General features: G+C 36.8%; 1 protein-coding gene across 6 annotated transcripts; it reads right to left on the minus strand.

Moving 5' to 3' along the window:
* Positions 1-619: 619 nt before the first annotated feature.
* LOC127451280 (nucleosome assembly protein 1-like 4) lies at positions 620-23,615 on the minus strand. 6 transcript variants are annotated; one of them, XM_051715879.1, is made up of 15 exons: positions 23,479-23,611; positions 22,067-22,117; positions 20,645-20,762; positions 19,280-19,421; positions 19,083-19,169; positions 8,265-8,393; positions 7,961-8,032; positions 6,640-6,779; positions 6,401-6,546; positions 5,535-5,554; positions 5,210-5,329; positions 5,066-5,101; positions 4,882-4,935; positions 4,692-4,729; positions 620-2,112 (listed from the first exon to the last, which is right to left on the minus strand). In XM_051715879.1, the coding sequence occupies exons 2-14, from the start codon at positions 22,089-22,091 to the stop codon at positions 4,718-4,720; spliced, it is 1,101 nt and encodes a 366-aa protein (XP_051571839.1). In that variant the 5' UTR covers positions 22,092-22,117; positions 23,479-23,611; the 3' UTR covers positions 620-2,112; positions 4,692-4,717. The 6 variants fall into 6 exon arrangements, with proteins under 6 accessions (XP_051571839.1, XP_051571827.1, XP_051571810.1 ...); XM_051715867.1 differs by lacking the exon at positions 4,692-4,729 and having other exon boundaries at positions 20,645-20,741; positions 23,479-23,615; XM_051715850.1 differs by lacking the exon at positions 4,692-4,729 and having other exon boundaries at positions 23,479-23,612.
* Between the last annotated feature and the right edge of the window lie 829 nt (positions 23,616-24,444).

Below are 24,444 nucleotides of genomic sequence, written 5' to 3' on the forward strand. Positions count from 1 at the left end.
GATTACTTTTATGCTGCCTTTATGTGCTTTTTGAAGCTTCAAAGTTTTGTTTACCATTCACTTTTTCTATAACTTAATGCATAGATCGTCAAGGCAACAGTAGTCCCAGTCATTGCTGACAACTACAGATTGCCAGTGTTCACAAATCTAGAAAAAAATACAGTTGCTGTATTTGTAATTATGATTTCAGTAAAAATCAACTTTGATCTGTTTTTAAAGAAGTCTTATATGTATGATCAAGAAGCACTTTTTTTCCCCTCTTGAGGAAGTCCAACTTGATCCTCTTTATTCACCACTGAGTGCAAATGAAAAGTGTACTGAAAGAATAAAGTACGGCCTTTTTTAGATTTCACATAGGCAAGAAAAAGTTTTCCATGGTTCCTTTACCACAAGTCTATGTTACTGTAAAAATATTTTAAATTAAATGTAGAGATAAAATGTACTGATACTAACAGAGTGTGCTAAGCCTATACCATCAGACATCCCTCCCTGAAGCTTTGAAAAAAAAAAAAACACATCATAACTGTAACATCTAAAAGATAATCAGACACTTCAGTACTTTTAAGACACAAAAATGGTGGTGGTGAGGGGAAATCAGTTCACTCTCATTGCCAATAAGCATGTTCAAATTTTTAGTAAGTGTTTGGGAAGTACAGCAAAAGCATTTTTAAAATGCTACAAGGGGCTATAATCAACTGGGTACAGTTCTGTACATACATCAGCAAAACATTTTCTCTCAGGGATCCACCAAGAAGCACAAGACCAACACATATAGTCTAAAATGATAATAAAATGACTGAAAAGAAGAGATTCATTTAAATAATTCTGTTAAGTAAAACTAGATATTTAAAACACTTCCTTTACAAGACAAAATAGAACATTTAGCAGGTTGGATTTTATATCAACAGTTTTCATAATGCTGGATACTCATACACTGTCATCTTGGCATAAAAGACCCTGAGTAACCTATGAGACCAAGTCACAAAATAAAACAGTTGTCAACTTTGGGATATTATGTATCTAAAAAAAAAAAAAAAAAATGTGATCAAATAAACGTGTGACTTCCAGGACATATAATCATCTGCAGTTGTCTCAGAATTCAATGACCAATGGCAGTGGACTATTGCCTTTTGCTATTTTTTATTTTTTAATAGAGCAATTCCAGCATTATGGAAGAAACATATAATTAAATACAAACAGTATATACATAAACAAAAATGAAACTACATTACTTAAACATATAGGTATGGAGGATTTTAAAATTTGGAGTGCAGAGTTTGTTTTAAATTGTGATGTTCAAGAGGCAAGTCAAAGATGGAAATGTTAGACAAATGCAATAAAATGATGTCTACATTGTAAAGAGGCCTAATATGAATAATAACAAATTACTGAAGTAAGGATTACCTACCTACTTGCCTGCAAGGTACCGCCGATACATTGGTTGGTTGGCGACCTAGTAATTGTGTACACACCTCCATAAATAAATAAGTGCATAAACATGCTGCTTCATTCAAAAAGTACATAAATAGATATGCTGTGTAAAAAACGATTATGCCTATGACACGGAAAGGAAACCTTTTGTTAAACACCAACAACCTTGACAAATACAATCCCATTCATTTCAACTCAGGGTTAAGAATTCACCTACTCAAAAATGTTATTAAAGAGACAATGTTTGCAAGTAAAACAAAAGAATGTTTCTAACCCATGAGAAAATTTTTGGCTTTGTATTCTCTATAGAAATGGTGCAATGGCATGTCAAAATATTTCAATATGTCTGCACTCCAAAGTCAAAGCCTAAATAATGACTTAAAAAATAGTTTTGTTTTACTTTTATTTATATATATATCTACATTCTGAGGCAGACCGTATGGAATTGCCCAATTTATTTATAGTGCTGTTGTACAATATCTGTTGAGTTTTGAAGTAAGCAATATTTGAAGAAAAAAAAATTTTCTTTCCAATGTACTGCATCATTGGGGTTGTTTTGTGAGGATGGTATAATCAGCAGAGACTACACGCAGCACTAGCGAGCTGATGGGGATTGACAGTGGCAGCAGTGAGCAGTCCAAACTACTGTTGTTTGCATTCTGGAGGCTGAGGATCCACACTCTGAAAAAAGTAATAAAAGAGAGGGACGGAGGGAAAGGTGGGTCGGAGAAAGAAATGATTATCAAGTAAGAATAACTTTAGAACTGCAACTTGAGGCAAAAGCAGCATACATTAGTGTTAACCATCTTCATTACAGCAGAGTGGATAATAAAAGCACATTTACACTACACATTTCCGTAGGCCTTTGTAGGATCAACAAAGTGAACAATGTAGCCAGTGGTTAGGATAAGAGTGTGAGGCGATCTAAAGTTAATCACCACTTTTTTTGTACTGCAGATACACCACTAAATGGGAAGATAGCGCATTTTACAGCCTGATCCATCAGAAGAAAATGTGCCATGCCTGAAGCATCTTTTTCTTAAAGGGGTCTTTTCATAAGTGAAATTGCCAATTGTTTTTTTTTTTTTTTTTTTTTTAAATAAGAATTTGCTACAAAAACATACTATAACTTTCAGAACTCGAAAGCATTTATAGAATTTAAGCAACAAAAATGGGTCATTCATTAACAATTGCATACAATTATGTTTTTATGGCAAAAATTCTGCAGGATTCACAGGTGCGTACCCACATAAATTTGCTCTTACCCCTGTTCTAATGTTGAGAAATCCAGATTATTCTAAAAGAGGGAGCACATTCCCGCAAATAGCACAATACACACCCATTTTAATGCTTTCCGCACAATCTGACCTGTACAGCCATTCACCACTCTTTGCAAACATATCCTTACGTGGTCTAAAGATGCGCCTATGCTTAAGAGCACCTGCAAGCAAGATTTGAGGAGAGCCAAGTGTGCCATTTTTAAAACCAGTTGAGACACAATAAACTCCTGAGTGTGAACTTATTTATGAATCACTATATATGCGTGAAAATGTTTGCTCACAGGTTTAACACACAAATATGTGTATATGCACAGTGAATGAGACCCATGGAGTATTCAATGTCAGTAACTGGTGGTATAGTATCACCCTGAATAGGTGGACGTGAATTAAGATATAGTAAAACTGGATGCCACAAAATTGCACTGGAAAATTCTAATTAGACGACTTATTAAATTTTAACAAAATCTGTAAAGCAAGATTGTGGGAAGGAGACTACAGGGTATACAGCATAAGCGAAATGGATAGAAGGACTCTGTCCTTCATCAGCAGTCATGAACCTTTCCTGTTCATGGAAGAGAAATGCAAATCCTTAGATTGCTCACCAAAGGGAAAACAAATTAATCTTCTCTTTTAAAAAATAATTAAAAAAAGTCACTGAGATTTTTGGCAATGCGTTAATTACGACATATCTTTTTTAACGATTAATCAGTGGCAATAGTAGACTTTTGGAACTATCAGTTATCGGTAAAGATTTATGCAGATATTTTAAAAAAAATTGTTTTATTCCTCTGTGTTACTCTGTGGCCAGCGCTGGAGGAGTCTACAGTTCGAAAGGCTTGGTTCTACAATATATCAGAGGTGAAATAAAAACAATAACTGATACCTTGTGGGGATTTGTTGTATCAAAATCTTTCATCATTGACAAAATTAATCTATATTTTTATCCTCAATTCAATGCATGTATTGTTATTTTGATTAGATAATCAATTGTATTAAATTGAAGCAAGGGCATGCAAAGATAAAATGCAAATATACGGTAACGTGTCCCGTCGGCACATACATCGTGTCTTCAACTTCATATCTTGTGAATAATAACGGTTAACACTTTACAATAAGGTTCCATTAGTTAACATGAACTTACAATGAACAACACTTTTACAGTATTTATTAATCTTGGTTAATGTTAATTTCAACATATACTAAAACATGTTTAAAATCAAAAGTTGTATTTGTTAACATTCATTAATGCACTTTGAACATTAACAAAGATTAAAAAATGCTGTAAAAAATATATTGTTCATTGTTTGTTCATAATACCTAATGCATTAACTAATGTTAATGAATGGAAACTTATTATGAAGTGTTACCATAATAATAAACCTTATTCCTCATTAAACCCTATCTGGTGAAATACATGTGTACAAATCCCTTCATGTGGTGGATATTTAGGCTAGAAAAAGCTTAATTTGGTAAATACTTAAATACAGAGCATTGTAACAGAGTCAAATCTCCCTCATTTCAACATATGAGTCCCCGGTGTGTTTTAGGCTTGTTTATAGTTAAAAGTCCCACATTATACACCAAATCTTCATTTTTTTCTTCTTATTATTAGGATTTTCATTGAACAATAAACTAATCTGGTATTTGATTTATTTTGGACTCTTGTATACTCTCTGTGTCTGTGCCCATTATAGTAAGAAAAGACTAAGACAGTTTTTTAACATTCTATAAATTGATTTTAAAAACTAAATTAATCTATTAATTTAATCAAATAAAAATGAGTAATCTGTTATAAGCCTTTTTTCACAACCTTAGCTATCAGTATCTGCAATATCCACTATCGGTCAACCACTATTTGTCCAATGTTACAGGGTTGCTGTGAGCATCAAATAGCAGATGTAAGGACAGGGATGAAGATAAGGGGGGTGTGGAGGCTTGAAAGCAACAATCTGGAATGAACTCATGACATTTCTTTCTTACCTAGAAATGTATGAGATGAGAATGACTTATGCCTGTAACTAAGGTAAAGGAAAAGGGTAGAATACAAACCACAGTCACCATTAATCATCAGACATGCAAATAATCACAAATGTTCATCAAAAGAAAAGATAAAAATGAATAGTTACAGAGACTGAGAAATGCTAAAGTTGATATCTAAATCCAAACTGACCTTGGAATCAAATTCTCCCTCCTCCTCCTCCTCCTCCTCCTCCTCATCTTGGTCCTAATACACACAAAATACAGTTACCTTAAAATGCCAACACAATACCACATAAAACATGAGTGATTTCAATTGCAGAGTTTAACAAAACATTAAATGCTCCATTTGTTTTTAATAATAGAGCCATATTCACCTCCTCTTCACCCTCATCCAGTTCCTCCTCCTCAAACTGTCAGGCATTAAGAACAGACACAAACTTACAAAATGAATGTACATTGGAAGCATTCTGCTGAATCATACACTTCTTAAACAGTAAGTAGTTTTGCCAAATACATACACTTTCATCATCCTCCAGAGCTTCTCCTGTGAAATACAAAACTGCTCTCGGCACGATTCTTTCCCTGAAGAAATGACCAATTTCAAAATCTGTGGCTAAGGTGTACTCAGAATCCTCATCCTGTTAAAAAGAACACAAAAACAGCAATTCAATCAGCTTAATTTATTCATCTGGAGATGAAAAGTAAATGCAATAGTTTTATTAAGGAAGGCAGGGACATCTTGCATTAGAAAACCATATTAAATTTGTAATTTAAAAAGTAAATGAATGGCTAAAACTAAACTGGTTAAGCTACAACTAAAATGAACAAAGAAACAGTACTCACCAACTCTTTGTCTGGTGAAACTAAAAGGGGAAAAAATACTTGTGACTTAATGTGCTAACAACAGACCAATTGTATAAAATATCCAACCCAAGGGCAGGACACAATGCAGCATGTTTGCACACTGACATTGTTGCTCAATTATTTTTAATAATTACAATATTTAATACCAAATAAATGTCTTATAAAACATCTTTTAAAAGCACAATAACCTATCCAAAGACTTGTTAACAGGGGGATGTGCTTCACTAAACTACTTCTGGTAGTATTTTTTTATCTTGAGATAATGAAGCATGATCAATCTCCTCAGGATTTTTAAGTGTTATTAATGTCTTTACAGTCTGTCATGTTAGTTATATGGAAAACGTTTTTCAAATAAATGTGTTCTAAAGTGTCCTTTCCACCTTATCACTCTTAACAGAGATGGTAGACCAACTGGGGGAAAACTAGGTTGCTGCTGGAAGAGGCAATGCTGTGGCCAGCAGGGGGGTGTTCACCCTGCTGTCTATGTGTGTCCAAATGCCTCAGTATAGTGAAAGGGACACTATACTGTGTAAAAAAAAAAAAAAAAAAAAGTTTGCACAGTCCATCAGATGAGATTTTAAACCTAGGACTCTCGGGGGTCATTAAAATTCCTGGTGTCTAGTGTCCTGGCCAAATTTCCTCCATTGGCCTCAATCCATCTCTGCCAACTAATAATTCCCTATATTTTATATAATTATAAACCCCTGATATGAGCATTCCAATACAAGAATTTGCACCTTACCGCTAATGATTTCCCAATGTACCATACTAACCAACATACTAATATGAGTCACCTGTTATTAGCATTTATAAACATTGAGAGATATATCTGTCATATTGTGTACCTTTAATAGGGTTGAAAAAGTTGAAAAAGGAGTCATTGGGCACTTGTTTGGTGATGACCCTCGCTGTCCCCCTGCCTTTGTGCTTCTGCTTCTTCTTGATTGTTTTGACAGTCACATCTTTGGCGTTGTGCCAATCAATTTCACACCTGCAAACAGGAAGAGATGTTGCAGGGAAAGTGAAGAGTGAAAACGCTGTTGAAAATCTGAGTAGATATTGCACGAGACGAGTATTTGCTCACCCCTCACAGTCAATGATTTCTGGTCCCTCGAATGAAAATGGATCCTCTGCATCTGGCTCTGACTTCATCTTGTATACTTTTGTGAGGACTGTGTTGGTGAAGTATTCATTGGGTTCAAAATGAAACTCTAATGTAAAACTCTGTCCAAAGATTGAAAAATATATACATATTGCAATTGTAAAATGATTTGTATTGTAAATTGATACAAGCAACCTTTGCATCAGTAAGCAATATAAGACCTTAATTTAATGTAATAGAGGCTTAACCTCATATGACCCTGCTTCCTCATATGAGGACCTTGAATTTTGGCTTCCCTGTACCCTATACATAATTTAAATTAATTTAAATCGACTGTCCTCCAATCAGGAGACTCTAGGCTTTCATTTAAGAGTTAAATTATCATGGCATGACATTACATGACAACACAAGATGTCGCCAGATTTAGTGAACTGCTTCTATGTAAGCAAACCAAAATGTTTAACAAAATGCTGAAGGTCAAGCCATTAACTTATTAGCATTCACTTCTGACATCAGGATAGGAGTTCAGTTTGAGGCTGAAGATGACATTTTTCACCGATCAACATGATTGGCAGTCACTGGACTATGTTGACCATTACTTAGATTCAGAACTGACGAAGGTAATGTCTGGCTACCACTTATTTGTTTTACAATGCAGTAAGAGAACTTTAAGATTTTGTTGCCAAAGCAGAGAAAAAAATTGTAATACAAAATTTGATACACAAAGCTGACTTTCTGTTGCTTTGTATCAATGAAATATACCAAAACATAGACCCGCTGTCCCCATAGAAGTGATTTTGTTTGCATGGTTATCAGGTGCTACTCATTAAAAATCATAAAGGGAAATGCACACAGCAATTTCGCCCAGGTCTCAGGAGGTTAAATCTATTCAGATTCTAATCTCATGTAGCAGGTTGAAATCTATTTAGATATATTCCGAATTTAATATCTTCACAGGTTTCTAAATGTTAAAACACATTCATTTTAAAAACAAAAACCTCTTAAACAGTGTCCTAACCAGGCGTGACATGATAAGTTTCCAGCAACAAGCAATTTGTCTGTTCGCACTCAATACAAAACTGACACAATCACAGCCAATCAGAGAGATATTCTATGTTAAATGTAATGTTATGTGGTGCTGGATTTAGGACCAATGAGATTTCACTGTGGGCAGGGCTACAGTGCAACGCTGCAAAAATAGAAACCAAGTGATCGACAAAATGTTCTGTTGCTCACCTTGTCATGGCTGTTTGGACAAAAATTCATGCCTGATCTGGACATGGTGTTAATATATTGTCCTTACCATGGGCTGATCAGGACCAGAAAAAATCACTTTAATATCTTGTAGATGTTTAAGTATTGGCTCATCATGTTCCTGTTGAGACAGAGAGCATTTTGGGCAGTGTAAATGTTTATTTTTTTTACAAATATACTGTTTAAACAAAACATTTTCCCATGACTACGTCTTTCTTTAAACTAAATTCATAATGAGACATATAATGCCAATCTAAGGTTACATGGCAAAAAGAAAGCATTAAATAATCAATGCACAGAATAGAAGATAAATAATTAAACAGTGGAGAATATCTGATGTTCTGCTAGTTTACCTGCAGCATATCACTCAGCATGTCCACACTTCTGAATATGGTGAGCCAGAACTCTGGAACTCCCTTGGGTTTCTCCTCATTAGCATCCTCTGTCTTTTCCTCTATAGCAGCTTTCTTCTTCAAATCTTCCTGAAAATGTAATTTTGTCTTAGGCTTTGTTCACACTGGATTTTTACCACATTCTTCACAGACAACAGCTTAAAAAAATGGGAGGGGTGGCATATGCAGTGTTTATTACTGCTTGGGTTTATAACAGTCCCGTTTTAGATGGACGTCCCCTATTTTATCCCATACAGGACACCTATTGTCATGCATTTTAATGGGTAGCGAAATGTTATCATACATCTCGCACCACTTTTTAAAGACGCAATGTCAAGTTATAACTCTAAAATGGAGACCCCATTGTGTTTCATTTAGCTGTGCTGTCATGCTGTTTTGAAGGCGTCCTGGACCATTTTTACACCCATTTGTGCTATTTTTAGGGCCCAAGCACTGAAAGTGCAGAGACCCTATTGTTCTTCTAAGGATTATTAGGGCCCAAGCACTGAAAGTGTGGAGGCCCTATTGTTCTTCTAAGGATTATTATTATTATGATTATGATTATTATTCTTTCAAGGTTTTCTGTACTTTTGGGGTACTTAACATGCATGAAAACTCTTGAAAAAGAACATGTAAGGGGGGTCTATAGCACCCCCATTTTCACCTACAGTCACCAAAATTGGTACATACAGTTGAAGTCAGAAGTTTACATACACCTTAGCCAAATACATTTAAACTCAGTTTTTTTCACAATTCCTGACATTTAATCATAGAAAACATTCCCTGTCTTAGGTCAGTTAGGATCACTATTTTAAGAATGTGAAATGTCGGGGGGTCACGTGACGCCATGCGAGAAGCACACATGTGAGCGGCTAGCTCTGTGCACTTTGCTGGTTTTTTGATTAATTTAATGTTATAACCGGTGAGATTCGATACACCCAGTTACATATTTGCTCTTTGAGGTAAACATGGCAAAGACATAAAAATCCTCAGACTCTGGAGACATTAAAAGACACTTACGTGTTCAAGCTGAGGCCACTGGTGGCCCTGCGAGCTGGGGACTCGATTTGGACGGCACATCGGGAGATGAAATCCAGTGTCAACTGTCCAACATCTCGGTGATGCTGACGAAGGTTGTTGCTGACTTGGAGGATATCGCTGTAATACGTCGATCGATTACGCTGATGGAAACAAAATTCTCTGAGCTGGTCACAAGAGTGACAGATGTTGAGAAACTAATTGATTATCTGGAATCATCAGAAAGGGAATTATCCGCTAATACACCAATGTCCAAAACAGACTTGGAATTTATTTTGGAAAAACTGGAAGATCTTGAAAATATGAATCGAAGGAACAATATTCGAATTGTTGGAATTCCTAAGTGTGAAGAGGGCAGAGATATGGTGAAATTCCTGGACGAGCTCTTCCCAAGTCTGCTTGACATAACAGGCCATAAGCTGGAAATCAGCGAGCTCACAGAGTCCCGGCTCGCAGATCTGCTGAGGGAGACAGGCCCCGATCAATTATGGCCAAATTTCTGAGATCATCCGATAAAGATCTCGTGTTGCGCCAGGCGAGGAGCAAAGGAAAGCTTTCTTGGAAGAATCACAATATTTTCTTGTTCCCGAATTTTGCGAATTCGACAAGAGAGAAACGCGATCGGTTCAAGGAATGTAAGAAACTCCTACATCAACGGAAGATCGCTTTTGCACTGATGTTTCCGGCCAAACTGAGAATAGACACCAAGGACGGCAGCAAAGTATTTTTATGCCCCAAAAAGGCACTGGCCTTCATACAAACTATGGGTAAGTAAACCATTGGGTGTTTCTTAAGTGAGTGGACTGACTCGCTGTTCAGTGTCTCGGCGCCATTTTTTGTTTCTTTCTGCATTGGCTCCGCCTGGCGGCTGGAGTATGTTTTGTGGCATGACACTCCAAGAAACTTTTGCACTGACGGAAGATCGCTTTTACACTGAAGTTCCAGGCCAAATTGAAAGTGGACGCTATGGATGACTGCAAAATATCTACATGCTCACATAAAGGACATCTTTTATAAAGCTGATGGACTGAGTAAGTCATGGTGTATTTTATTAAATTTTTATGTGGCCTCCGAGTGAATCTGTCCCGCTCAATACACACTTGATCATCCGAGGAACCGGGATGCCTGTTTTGTTTCTTTAAGTGCTGGCTCCGCCTAGCAGATGGAGTTTGTTTTGTTGAATAATACTCCTTCGGGTCAGCTGTGGATGAATCTGATCTTTCTTTGTGCTTATGCCTCCTGTTGGCTGGAGTTTGTTTTTGTGGAGTATTTTTAAGGGACATCAGAATGATTTTGTCATCTGCTGCACTCATAACAGCCATCTCACTGAACACTTGTCTGTCTATCCGAGGAAACTGAACAGCTTTATATCAGCTGGAAGTTGTTTTATGGAGGAACACACCTTCAAGACAGTTCTGTGAATGAATCTACATGTTCTTCATGTATTTATTCTGCCTGTTGGCTGGGGTCTGTTTTACAAAGTATTTTCCGTTATGTAATTTTGCCTCACAAAGTTTGTGCAGATGCACCAGACTTGAACAATATGACGGCAAAGTTGTCACGGGGGCTCTCATATGCGTACATGGACCTTTTGAGTCTAGAGGGACTGACGCCGGTTGGCGCTGTCATGCGCGAAGTTAATGCGCATGTTTTTCTTTTTTCAGTTTGTTTTGTTCAGGGGAAGTTCGAGGTTTGATTGTTGCATTAATGGGGAATGTGGTCTGTATAATCTTGCATTTGACACAATTTTTTATTTTTTTTATTATATCAATATGTCAAATGTTAATATGAGTGTACTATCTCTCTCCACGTGGAATGTGAATGGGTTGGGGCACCCCATAAAAAGAAGGAAGGTTATTTCTTCTCTTAAGTGTAAAAAATATGATATAGTGTTTCTTCAAGAAACACATCTCTACCCGCAGGAAGCTGAAAAATTTGGGAAGATATGGGGTGGACATGTTTTTTTTAGTGCTGGCTCAAGTAAGAGCAGGGGGGTCATTATACTGATAAATAAACATATACAATTCAAATTTCTCAAACAGATTAAAGATAAAATAGGAAGAGTCATTATTGTTTTAGCAGACATTCAGGGGCAAAGGTTGATTTTGGCTAATATTTACGCACCTAACGCTGATGATCAGGGCTTTTTATAGATCTTGAAGGGATGCTGCAAACTGCTGGCACCCCTCATGATATAATTATGGGAGGAGTCTTTAATCTTTTGATGGACTCAGTCCTTGATCATAGTGAAGCAAAAGTGTGCAAGCCCCCTAGAGCAACACTGACGCTTCACAGAACGTGTAAAAATCTTGGTCTTGCAGATATCTGGTGACTTTTGAACCCATCTGGTAGGGACTATACATTTTTTTCATCAGTTCATAAGATGAATAGATTTTTTTTTATATATCTAAATCCCTCATTTCATCTGTTGTTGACTGCTTAATTGGAAACATCTTAGTCTCAGATCACGCCCTGGTGAGTTTAGAGATGTTGCCACATACAGAGAAAAATAAATCATATAGTTGGCGCTTTAATGTATCGCTTTTGCAAAATCCTGATTTCCAACAAATGTTAAAGACTGAAATCAATGTTTATATGGAGACCAACCGGTCCTCAGTATCCTCTGTGGGCGTGGCTTGGGAGGCACTTAAGGTGGTTCTCAGGGGCCGGATCATACAATATGCCTCATTCACCAAAAAATCCAAAGCATGTGAACTCGTGGAGTTGGAAGAGAATATTAAAAGTGCAGAGGCAGAGCTGAAGTGCCAAATGTCGTCTGATGGCCTCAGAAAATTGACCCCATTGAAATACAAGTATAATACTATTTTGTCACAGAAAGTGGAGTTTTGGTTATTCAGAGCAAGACAGTCATACTTTGAGTCGGGGGACAAAGCAGGGAAGCATTTGGCTAAATATATAAAATAGTTTATATATATGTTTTTTTTCTACCATTCCCTCAGTGAAATCTGCTGGTGGTGAAATATTTACCTCAGCCATTGATATTAATAATGCTTTTAAAGAATTCTATCTTGATCTTTATAGTTCCACGTCTTCATCTACTCATGAAGACATTACAAAATTTGTGGAACCATTAGAACTCCCTTAATTGACGACTGAGCAAAAAAATTATCTTGATTCTGAAATAACCTTGGAGGAGCTTGATGAGGTAATTAAGGCCTTGCCTACAGGCAAGGCTCCGGTGCCAGATGGTTTTGCTGCTGAATTTTTTAGATCTTATGCTGCAGAACTGGCTCCACTTTTGTTAGAAGTTTATACGGAATCATTAAAAGATGGAAAGCTTCCGCCAACCATGACGCAAGCCCGGATCAGTCTGATTCTTAAAAAGGACAAAGATCCAAGCGAGTGTAAGAGTTACCATCCAATTTCCCTGATCCACCTAGATGTAAAAATATTGTCCAAATTTTTGGCTAATGGATTAAGTTATGACATCTCTTATACATGTAGATCAGGTCGGGGTCGTAGCTCTTCTGACAACATTAGGCGATTCATCAATAACATGTGGTCAGTGGCGAATGATCAGACTCCGGTCACTGCCAACTCACTTGACGCCAAAAAGGCATTTGATATGGTAGAATGGGATTATCTTTTTAAGATTTTGGAAATATACGGGTTTGGGAGTACATTTATTGGTTGGATTAAGTTACTTTATTGACACCTTGTAGCGGCGGTACAAACAAATGGATTTCAGATTATTTTACTTTGAACAGGGGCACTCGGCAGGGTTGCCCTCTTTCCCCATTATTGTTCTGTCTTGCCCTGGAACCATTAGCAGCCGCGATAAGAGAGGATGATTTTCCAGGGGTGGTGGTGGGAGGTATGGCGCATAAGCTTTTGCTTTATGCAGATGCTATTTTATTATTCGTCTCTGACCCTACTAGATCTATGCCTTGCCTCCACAGAATTACTCCTTTTCCTAGTTTTCAGGATACAGTCAACTGGTCTAAATCCGAAGCTTTGGCTTTGACAGCGTACTGCCCAGTAACGGCTTTCCAGCTGAGCGCTTTCCAGTGGCCCAAACAGGGCATTAAGTATTGGGCATTTTATTCCCAGCAAAATTGTGTGATTTAGTTAGAGTAAATTTTGACCCCTTAATAAAACGGTTTGAGCGATGTGGACAGGTGGGCTTCATTGCATTTATCTATGATCGGGAAAGTTAATGTTATTAAAATGAACTGTATTCCAAAATTTAATTACTTGCTGCAGTGTCTCCCTATAGATTTTCCACTCTCTTATTTCAAGCAATTTGATAACATAGCGAAGTCCTTCATTTGGAATGTAAGCTTCCCAAATTACATTTCAATAAGTTACATAGGCCGATTGACAAAGGTGGGCTAAGCCTACCCAAGATTTTATTTAATTATTATGCATTTGGTCTCAGACATTTGGCTCATTGGTCACTTCCACCTGAGAGAGCCCCTCCCTGGTTCTGTATAGAACATGAAGTTCTTGCCCCTATTTCACCACTGCAGAGCCTTTCTATCAAATTAATTGGAGAAGTTAAGTTACATCCCGTTATCTCGCATTTGAACTCAGTATGGACAAAAGTGTCCAGAGTGTTTAATTCAGACATTTATTTAAATGTTGCCTCGAGCATATGGCTGAACCCCAAATTATTCATCAACAAGTCCACTTTTTGCTGGTTAGAATGGATTGGGAGGGGGGTTACTACACTCGGTTACCTATATGAGAGTGGAGTGTTGAGATCCTTTCAAAATTCCCAGATCTCAGTTCTATAAGTATTTACAGTTGTGCCACCTGCTTTGTACTGTTTTTGGGAGTGGTTTACACCCCCCTAAAGTGGCAGATACTCTGTGAGTGGTGATTACTGCTTTTAGAAAAGGTCATGAGGCATTGGTGTATTACTCCCTGTTAATTCAGAGTCTGGGGATGGAACTTCAGCTTCTCTTAAGAGATTATGGGAGAAAGATCTAAACTTGGTATTGGAGGAGGGAGTGTGGGCTAGGATTCTAAAAAACGTCAAATCTGCATCTAGAGATGCAAGGGTTCGCCTTATGAAATTTAAGATTTTACATAGAGTCTATTGGACCCCCTCTAGATTGCATAGGCTTGTTAGTTAGGGTTAAATATAGATTCTGTATATATATATATATATATATATATATATGTTTTGATGTTCCTTTCTAATAGATGAATCAATAAAAATGTTAATCGCAAAAAAAAAAAGAAAAATGTGAAATGCCAGAATAATATGTTCTATGTAATATGACATATTATATAAAATATGTAATAAAATGTGTTCATTTCTACAGAGAAATGGAATATATGAAGAATTAGGCCCTATCACAGTACAGAGACTGCACTTATCAGAGTACAAATGACTTGCTCTTATCATCTGATTGCAGCTGCATTTCTCATCTAGTGCTTTTGGATCTTAGTGCTGCCTTCGACACGATAGATCACGACGTTCTCTTGAACAGGCTGGAGATTTATGTTGGCATTAGTGGACTTGCATTAGCATGGTTTAGGTCCTATTTATCAGACCGCTACCACTTTGTCTGTGTAAAAGTGGAATTGTCAAATCAAACAAAAGTATGGAGTGCCGCAGGGATCAGTTTTAGGACCTCTGCTTTTCTACTTATATATGCTTCCCCTGGGAGATATTATCAGGAATCAGTTTCCACTGTTATGCCAACAATACCCAACTTTATCTTTCTTCTAAACCCAAAGAAAATTCACAATTCTCCAAATAATCAGAGTGTATCAGTGAAGTCAAAGATTGGATGGCCAGAAATTTCCTTCTACTCAATTCCGACAAAACTAATGATTGGACCAAAAACCTCTAAAAATAAGCAGCTAAAATATCATTTGTCTCTCGATAGATGTACTGTTACATTGTCTTCTACAGCAAAGATCTTAGGTGTTATATCTGATACCAATCTGTTCTTTGAAAATAAATCTTCCAATGTTTGTAGGACAGCATTCTTCCACCTGAGAAATATTGCTAAATCATGGCACATGCTCTCTGTTGCCGATGCCGAAAAAACAAGATCATGCGTTCATGAACTCAAGACTAGATTATTGTAATGCATTACTGGGAGGATGTTCAATAAATAAAGTTCAATATGTTCAAAATGCAGCTGCCAGAGTGCTGACTAGAACCAAGAAATATGATATTAGCCCCATTCTATTGTTGTTACATTGGCTACCTGTTAAATTTCGTATTAATTTTAAAATTCTGTTAACTACATACAAAGCTTTGAATGGTCTAGCTCCACAGTACTTAAGTGACTTTCTGACACGCTATATTCAGTCACGTTCATTATGATCAAAATTCGGGCTTGCTAATAATTCCAAGAATATCAAAATCCACAAAAGGAGGTAGGTCCTTTTCATACTTGGCTCCTAATCTCCCTAATTCTGTTCAGGATGCAGACACACTCACTCAGTTTAAGTCTAGACTAAAGACTCATCTATTTAGCCAGATATACACCTAATTTATCCTTCAACTCACAATTAGGCTGCTTTAGTTAGATCTGCTGGAACCAGAAACATCCATCATGATCTATAACTCTGCATAAATTTGAATGGCATCTACGCTAATATTATTTTTTTTATTTCCATGTCTCAACCTTGGGATTCATATCCTGAGGTTACCAGAGCCAGCCAGATCCAGCTCCATTACTGCTTGGTGTTGGACTCCACTGCTACGTGTCGCTGAAAGATGACGACAAACTACAGCTGGTGCCAGCCAAAAATCACTTCAGTCTTATGACTTTCGAGGATGAACTGATGCCAACTCCAACTGTAAGCCATGGGATACTTCATATGCCACTGCCTGAACCTTGGATTTAGGATGGACTCCACCGAACCTCACTGAAATGACCTGCAGGTTGAACTGCGATGCACCTCATTAATCTCTGCCTGCATCACCTTTGTCTGTTGATGGACTACACTCTTGAAATGGAATACCAACAATTTAATTGCCAACAAAAGCCTTCATCAGCCAACTAACAAAGGACAATGCATCAGTGTGAACTTCTGCAGTTAATCCAGGATAGACTTCAAAGACATTAGTCATGAATCTTAAAGTAAAAAAAAAATAATAATAATTTTTATATATATATATATATATATATATATATATATATATATATATATATATATATCTTTTTTTTTTTTTTTATTAAAAAAAAACAAAAAAAAACAAACAAAAAAACACAATGAACCTTAACGCTTACTTAATTTACAAATTTAAAACCATGACTTGCACTGCACATAAATAATTAATATTGGCATTATATTCATGTTGTTTAGCAAGAGGGGAACTGGCCCCTACAGTGAGCCTGGTTTCTCCCAAGGTTTTTAACAGGGACTCTAAATACAGTTATTATTTCATTATTTAATTTCTATACACAATTTACAATCATATTTATCAAACTACACAATGATCACTCTAAGACTTTATAGATATCACAGTTAAATTTTTTGTTAATACAAGATTTCCTGTAAAAAATAGTTTAAAACTATGTGTATTGTGAAAAGCACTATACAAATAAAAATGACGTGACTTGACTTGACTTGAATAATAGTAGAGAGAATGATTAATTTCAGCTTTTATTTCTTTCATCACATTCCCAGTGGGTCAGAAGTTTACATACACTTTGTTAGTATTTGGTAGCATTGCCTTTAAATTGTTTAACTTGGGTCAAACATTTTGGGTAGCCTTCCACAAGCTTCTCACAATAAATTGCTTGAATTTTGGCCCATTCCTCCAGACAGAACTGGTGTAACTGAGTCAGGTTTGTAGGCCTCACTCGCACATGCTTTTTCAGTTCTGTCTGGATCGGATTGAGGTCAGGGCTTTGTGATGGCCACTCCAATACCTTGACTTTGTTGTCCTTCAGCTATTTTGCCACAACTTTGGAGGTATGCTTGGGATCATTGTCCATTTGGAAGACCCATTTGCAACCGAGCTTTAACTTCCTGGCTGATGTCTTGAGATGTTGCTTCAATTTATCTACATAATTTTCCTTCCTCATGATGCCATCTATTTTGTGAAGTGCACCAGTCCCTCATGCAGCAAAGCACCCCCACAACAAGATGCTGCCACCCCCATGCATCACGGTTGGGATGGTGTTCTTCGGCTTGCAAGCCTCCCCTTTTTTCCTCCAAACATAACGATGGTCATCATTGCCGAACAGTTCAATTTTTGTTTCATTAGACCAGAGGACATTTCTCCAAAAAGTTCGTTATTTATCCCTATGTGCACATGCAAACTGTAGTCTGACTTTTTTATGGCAGTTTTGGAGCAGTGGCTTCTTCCTTGCTGAGCAGCATTTCAGGCTATGTCGATATAGGACTCGTTTTAATGTGGATATAGATACTTGTCTATCTGTTTCCTCCAGCATCTTCACAAGGTCCTTTGCTGTTGTTTTGGGATTGATTTTCACTATTCACACAAAACTACGTTCATGTCTAGGAGACAGAATGCGTCTCCTTCCTGAGAGGTATAATGGATGCGTGGTCCCGTGGTGTTTATACTTGCATTCTATTGTTTGTACAGATGAATGTGGTACCTTCAGGGGTTTGGAAATTGCTCCCAAGGATAAACCAGACTTGTGGAGGTCCACAATTTATTTTCTGAGGTCTTGGCTGATTTCTTTTGATATTCCCATGATGTCAAGCGGAGGCACTGAGTTTGAAGGCAGGCCTTAAAATATATCCACAGGTACACCTCCAATTCAGTACACCTCCTATCAGAAGTTAATTGTCTAAAGGCTTGACATCTTTTTTTGGAATTTTTCAAGCTGCTTAAAGGCACAGTTAACTTAGTGTATGTAAATTTCTGACACACTGGAATTGTAATATAGTCAATTAAATGTTAAACAGTCTGTCTGTAAACAACTGTTGGAAAAATTACTCCTGTCATGCACAAAGTAGATGTCTTAAATGACTTGCCAAAACTATTATTTTCTAATATTAAATCTGTGGAGTGGTTAAAAAATTAGTTTTAATGACTTCAACCTAAGTGCATGTAAACTTCTAACTTCAACTGTATGTTAATCCTGAAATTTAGGTTTATAAATGTTGTGGTCTTGTGGAATTTGGTCATTTTCTTCAGACTGCATTTCAAATATGGCTCTATTGGAAGAGCTGCACGATGTTGGCCAATCACAACAGTGGGCGTTTATACTGAAGTCTTAAAGGGTCAGACAGCATAAAACCGGGTGTTTCACAAAGAGGGCCAGAGAAAGGGTGGACAATTATTATGTATGACTAAATTATGACATTATGACTAACATTATAAGTAGAAAGATAATACAATTATATAAAAAATAAATAAATAAAAGAGTATGTAATGACCCCTTGGTTTGGATCAGGCTTATAAAAATCAGATTTTTGTCCTGTTCAGACTACAAAAACCTAAACGGATTTAAGTCAGATAGGCCAAAAAAATCAGATTTTTTTCTGCCTGTGTGAACATAGACTTAACAGTGGTTCTCAAACCGGTCCTGGAGGCCCCCCAACACTGCACATTTTGCATGTCACCCTTTTCTGACATACCCAGTATAAGTCTTGGAGTCTCCACTAATGAGCTGATGAGTTGAATCAGGTGTGTTTGATTGAGGAGACATCCAAAATGTGTAGTGCTGAGGGACCTCCAGGACAGGTTTGAGAACCACTGCCTTATAATACTAAAGAGCCAACTTCTGTCAGCATATGGTCTGGTTTCAATGTGAGCGGAGAGATAATACTCACTGCTAATGCTTCTTCATCCTCATGGTCACTCTGCCTTTCACACTCCTCATCAGTGGGTTCCACTTTTCCAGAGACAATGTCTCTTCTCTAGAAATACACAAAAAGATAGCTCTCTAACAGGAACAAATATGTATTTATATAATAATAAAAAAAACATACACAAATACCAAAAAATACAATACAAAATCAAAACTCACTTTGTCAAATAACGGCTGATAAAGAGCGCCATATTTTCTCTCCAGCTCATGTACCTCCTTGTAAAACTTGGCTTCAATATGTGTACTGTTAACCTGAAGGTTCTTTAAGGCATGGACTCTTCTTTTCACAGACTTGGGTAAGCTGGACAGAGGGAGATGGGAGGGAAAGAGAAGTCAGACATTATGTGAGCAAATGGGTGTTTGGTAAAGCACAGCTGAAGCGGTGCATATCCCTGCTCTCTGGGGCCAACAGATGGGTTTAAAGTAAGAGCTTGAGATACAAGATCCCTTTTCAAATCACATCTGTTTCATGCAAATAGCACAAGATGTTATCATAAGGTGTTGTGCCGCAGCCACTGATTATATTTTAGGTAAAGTGGACTGCTTGATAATTGAGTGATACGGTCAAAAGAATACAGCTGAGCTGACTTTCTGCCTCATAACCAGGAGCGTCATTACCCTCATCATATTATGGATCTTGCTTGCACTCTTTGCAGGCTGTAGGTAATAGTTATAGCAGTTATTAGGCAGATTCTAACAACTCTAAATCCTGTGTAATACTGAAAAGTTCGCAGCATTGTTGCATGCATCACTAACCCTTTTTATGCACATTAGGGATGAAAAATAATTACAAACAAAATCTCTTTCAAAGGGGTCATGCCATCTTTTGACATACAGTATAAGAGGTCATATAAAAACATACTGTTTCAGAACTCAAAATAACTGCAAAAAGAGCATTTGTTGAAAACAAGCTGCAAAAATGACTCATTCTCTACTTCCTCCACATTATGATGTCACACTGTGGTAGACATTTGCATCTGACCACTTCCACAACAACACATCAACGCCTACTTTACCTTATCACTTCTGTAGCCCACCTATTAGTGGTGAGCAGTGAGATGGCAAGTAGAGCATGCATGTCTGTCATGAGTAGAGGGCCAATCATAACAGTGGGTGTTTACTGTCAAGTCTTAAACGAGAAGCAGCACTAAATCTGAGCATTTCTGAAAGAGGGTCAGAATAAGGGGTGAAAAATTATCATGTTTTACAAATATATGACTGTTCTATGTGCAAAAAACTTTACTAATGTTAAAAGTGAACCTCAAGGAACATATTAAAATAATTAAATAAGGCATGTCATGTCTAGTGTTGCCACTTCTAAAGTTGTAAAATGCGGGACACTCTAAAGTTGTTGACGGGGGGGTAGTGCTGGCTGACATTTTTAGGCAGACTTTTACCACACCCTCCACAGTTTTAGTACGTTTTACCACAATGTATGGACTTTTCAGTTCTGTTGCTTGCATGTTTACATATGGAAACTGGGATAGCTGTTGATTTAGATTGTAAGATTGTTAGATCGCTTACCTCTCCATGAAGGAAGCACTATGTGAGACACTGTCTACTTTTTCCTGAAGAGCCGCCAATAACTGTGGGTCCTGCATCACCTGGTCGCTTGCCTTACCTGAAAATAACATGCCACTACCTTACACAACAAGCATAAAAAGCATAAAAAGAGAATACATTAAGGAAGCACTCATCAGAAAAATATTCTTATCAATATTACTCAATTCTTATACTTGAATATTCAATTCTTTTCACTATTCAACATTTTTATTTTCACAAAAGTTAATGAATAGCACATATGACTGTCTTAAAACTTAGAACAGGCAATATACTTTACACATTCCTTTCCAGAAACTATCACCCGCCTTAAGGTTAATTTATACTTGTTGGGAACATGCTTCTTTTAGTTCGTCTAAAAATTATGACGAAATGCAGTGATGTTTCTGTTCTGCAAATGTGTTCGTTTGCTAATATTTCTCCCTTCCTTATCTCTGAAATTCTTGACCTAGGAGAACTTGGTTAGTCAAAGAGTGTTGATGATTGGTTAAAACCAATTATGGGTGTAGTGTGGTTTTAATGTGACATTTTTCATTTACAATCGTGCGTGCCAGCTGAGGAACAGTTACCTAGGTTACTATTGTTCGTTAAAGAAATGTATTGTTTGTTTGATTTAAAAACCCCGTGAAATCAAAATGAAAGTTTTGCTGCTTTTAGTCCATATCTATTAGCTTTAAGGTCAAGTATATGCTAGTGTACATCTAAACGTTGACAAACTTTGTTTTCAGAAGATATAAGCATTTAAAATCGTCAGTCTCTCTCTTCCGGCTAAAAAGACTCAGGAACATCCATGATGTCACATCGAGTTCTCCAAGGTCAAGTGTTCTGACTGACTATTATCACCTTTCAGCCATCTGAAGCTCTCACAGTGGAGGGTAATTGTCTTCGAAGGAATAGGGCATAGGGATGATCACTTCAACATGGGAGCTGGACACGAGCAATGTATTTTTATATCACTATAAATGCTGGCTTCATTCACCTAGGGTGATTTAATTTGTCCAGGAGAAAAATGTTTGCCTTCTTCTATAGTTTAAATTAGGCTTTAAAAGGAAGCATGTTCTACCCAGTAGACACAAACCACTATTGTTTCAAATTCAATATTATCCTCAGTAGGTTTGAGAATGCACACATTTCTAACAGACTTTTCCATTAAATCTTTGGCAAACTTTTACACTAAACCTGCCTTATCAAAGTAGCACTGTGATTAAATAATAATAATAATAATTATATATATATATATATATATTTCTAACCACCACAAATAAAAACAAGTTATCCATTAGCTCATCAATGTCAGCATTTCAAAAGCAAATTCACGATATTGTCTATTTAAAGGATGTGAGGTTGTTCATGAAAGACAAGAACGATATGTGGTAGTTGCTTTACTTTTGGCTTCATTTTCACCATCCATCTTGATACCACAGCTCCAAAATTCTGCTGGAAAAAGACAAAACATACAACCTCACACATCTTCAACTTGTCTAAAAGAATGCTGTTAACTTTGTTTCATGGTAAAGATTAAACTACTTTCAGTTGTTTAATTGTCTAATTTTGTTGTTTAAATGTTGGAAAATTACACTTTTGGTTTCTTATGAGATAATTTGCTGCTGGGCATCATTTAGCCTACTACTGCACAACCAAAACATTAGTGAACATATTTCTCATCTACAGCGAATGTTAATACAATTAAACTGTATTTACTTGGTATTCGCCACCACAGTCAGAAATTAAAAAAAGTGACAAGAAGATCCCATATTAATTTAGGCCTTTAAAAATTTTACAGAAATATTTTGGTATTTTTACATAAACTACACTTATGGTAAATGTTTGCAAGGAAAAGCACAAATTGGTAACACTTTTCAATAAGGTTTTGTTTGTTAATATTTATAAATGCATTAGGTATCATGAACTAACAATGTACAGTGTATTTTCACAGCATTTCGCCTATTAATCTTGGTTAATGTTAATTTACAAAAATAACATGTCATTGTTAGTTCATAATGCATCAACTTATGTTAACATATACAAATGTTCATTTTTAAAATGTATTAGTTTGTTTAGGATTAACCAAGAATAATACTTGCTGTATTGTTTATTGTTAGGTCATGCTACCTAATGTAGTTTACTAATGTTAATTTATACAACCTTATTGCAGTGATACCCAAAATTCGATCAATGTGAAATGTATGTATCGAGTTTAATAGAATATATTTAAAGGGCTTATGTTTATTTAAAGGTCCAAGCAGATGTTTATGTTGACGCCCATCAGAGTTTCTGCGCTGACACACTGACGCTAGCAGCTAACACGCTAAACTAGCCACAGCCACGTCATAAAATAAATCGCTTCACACAATCTCCACAACCATAAACACGCGTTTAGTGTTCAGTACAGGTGACAGAGGGGTCTTAACACTGAGGGCGGACAGTGGAGGATCTCCAGACGAACACCACATGTCACTGCTAGCAGGCTAACACACCGCTACACACCGTCAAACAAACACACACGACCAGACAGCTCGGCTTATGTGGTTTGATTTTGTCTGTCCTAATTAACAGGTTACAGGATAAATGTTTGCTCACTGTTTTTATTTAAGCTTCAACAGTTCGCATTAGTCACTCATAACTTCATCAAAACAAAGATGACATGCACTAAGAGCACAAGATTAGATATTTATAACCACTGAAATGGAATTCAGTCTGCTTGGCAATACACCAGACATGCATTAGCCTATATGGCAGGTATTTACAATTAATATATCTTGTTTATTTATTTTATTTACGGAGACTGCAGCTCTTACCTGTATCAGCGGGTGTTTTTCAGCTGATGGACTCGGCAGTAAAGCTGAAGTGCATTGGTCCAATAACACCCCGCCTCAGTGAAATCCCAAACCCACATCTCAGCCCAGCAAGTTGTTGGCTGCTGTCTCAAAACCTGCTGAATGGAGGTTCTGGGGTACCACAATCGCGTTCTGATGCCTAAAAACATCCGCTGAGTTTGTTTATGTGTAGGTTTGTGATGTTTTATAGCAGTTGTACTGTCTCTGCTTACATACGTTTGTGTGGAAGCTCAGAATTGAAAAGAATAGTGCACCCCCACATTAAAATTATGTCATCATTTACTCACCCTCATGGCATCTGAGATGTGTATGACTTTCATTCTTCTTAAGAACACAATTTAAGATTTTTAGAAGAATATCTCAGCTCTGTCAGTCCATACAATGCAAGTGAAATGTGACTAAAACTCAGAAGCTCCAAAAAGCACAAAAAAGTCATCATAAAAGTAATTCATAAGACTCCAGTGGTTTAATCCATGTCTTCTGAAGTGATCTAATTGGTTTTTGGTAATAAAAAAAAAAAAAGAATAATAATAAAAATAAAAAAAAAGACCAAAATGTTTCAAAACTTTTTCCACTTTAGACATCTTGCCATTGCAGTCTCTAGGCATGATAATGATCACAAGCTTGATTACACTTCCTATTGCTTTACCCATGCACAGAGCACTAGGAAGTGTAATCGAGCTTGAAATCATGATCACCAAAAAGACTGCTGATGTCAAGTATAGTGAAAAAGGAGTTACATTTTGATCTGTTCTCACCAAAAAATGATTAGATCGCTTCAGAAGACCTGTGCTGCGTCGGACGCAGCAATAGATTAAACCACTGGAGTCTTATGGATCACTGTTTTGTGCTGGCTTTATGTGCTTTTTGGAACTTCAAAGTTTTGGTCACTACTCACACATTGTATGGACCTACAGAGCTGAAATA

The sequence above is a fragment of the Myxocyprinus asiaticus genome, chromosome 2 (genome assembly GCF_019703515.2).
Source record: "Myxocyprinus asiaticus isolate MX2 ecotype Aquarium Trade chromosome 2, UBuf_Myxa_2, whole genome shotgun sequence".
NCBI classification, from domain to species: Eukaryota; Metazoa; Chordata; class Actinopteri; order Cypriniformes; family Catostomidae; genus Myxocyprinus; species Myxocyprinus asiaticus.

Bases quoted from the DNA above. Each gene is read 5' to 3' on its own strand.
- LOC127451280 (XM_051715850.1), bottom strand. From the start codon at position 22,091: ATGGATGGTGAAAATGAAGCCAAAA. The intron at 8,033-8,264 runs GTAAACTAGCAG...CTGTCTCAACAG, and splicing joins TGCTGAGTGATATGCTGCAG to GAACATGATGAGCCAATACT. The intron at 5,330-5,534 runs GTGAGTACTGTT...TCTTTTTAACAG, and splicing joins TTTCACCAGACAAAGAGTTG to GATGAGGATTCTGAGTACAC.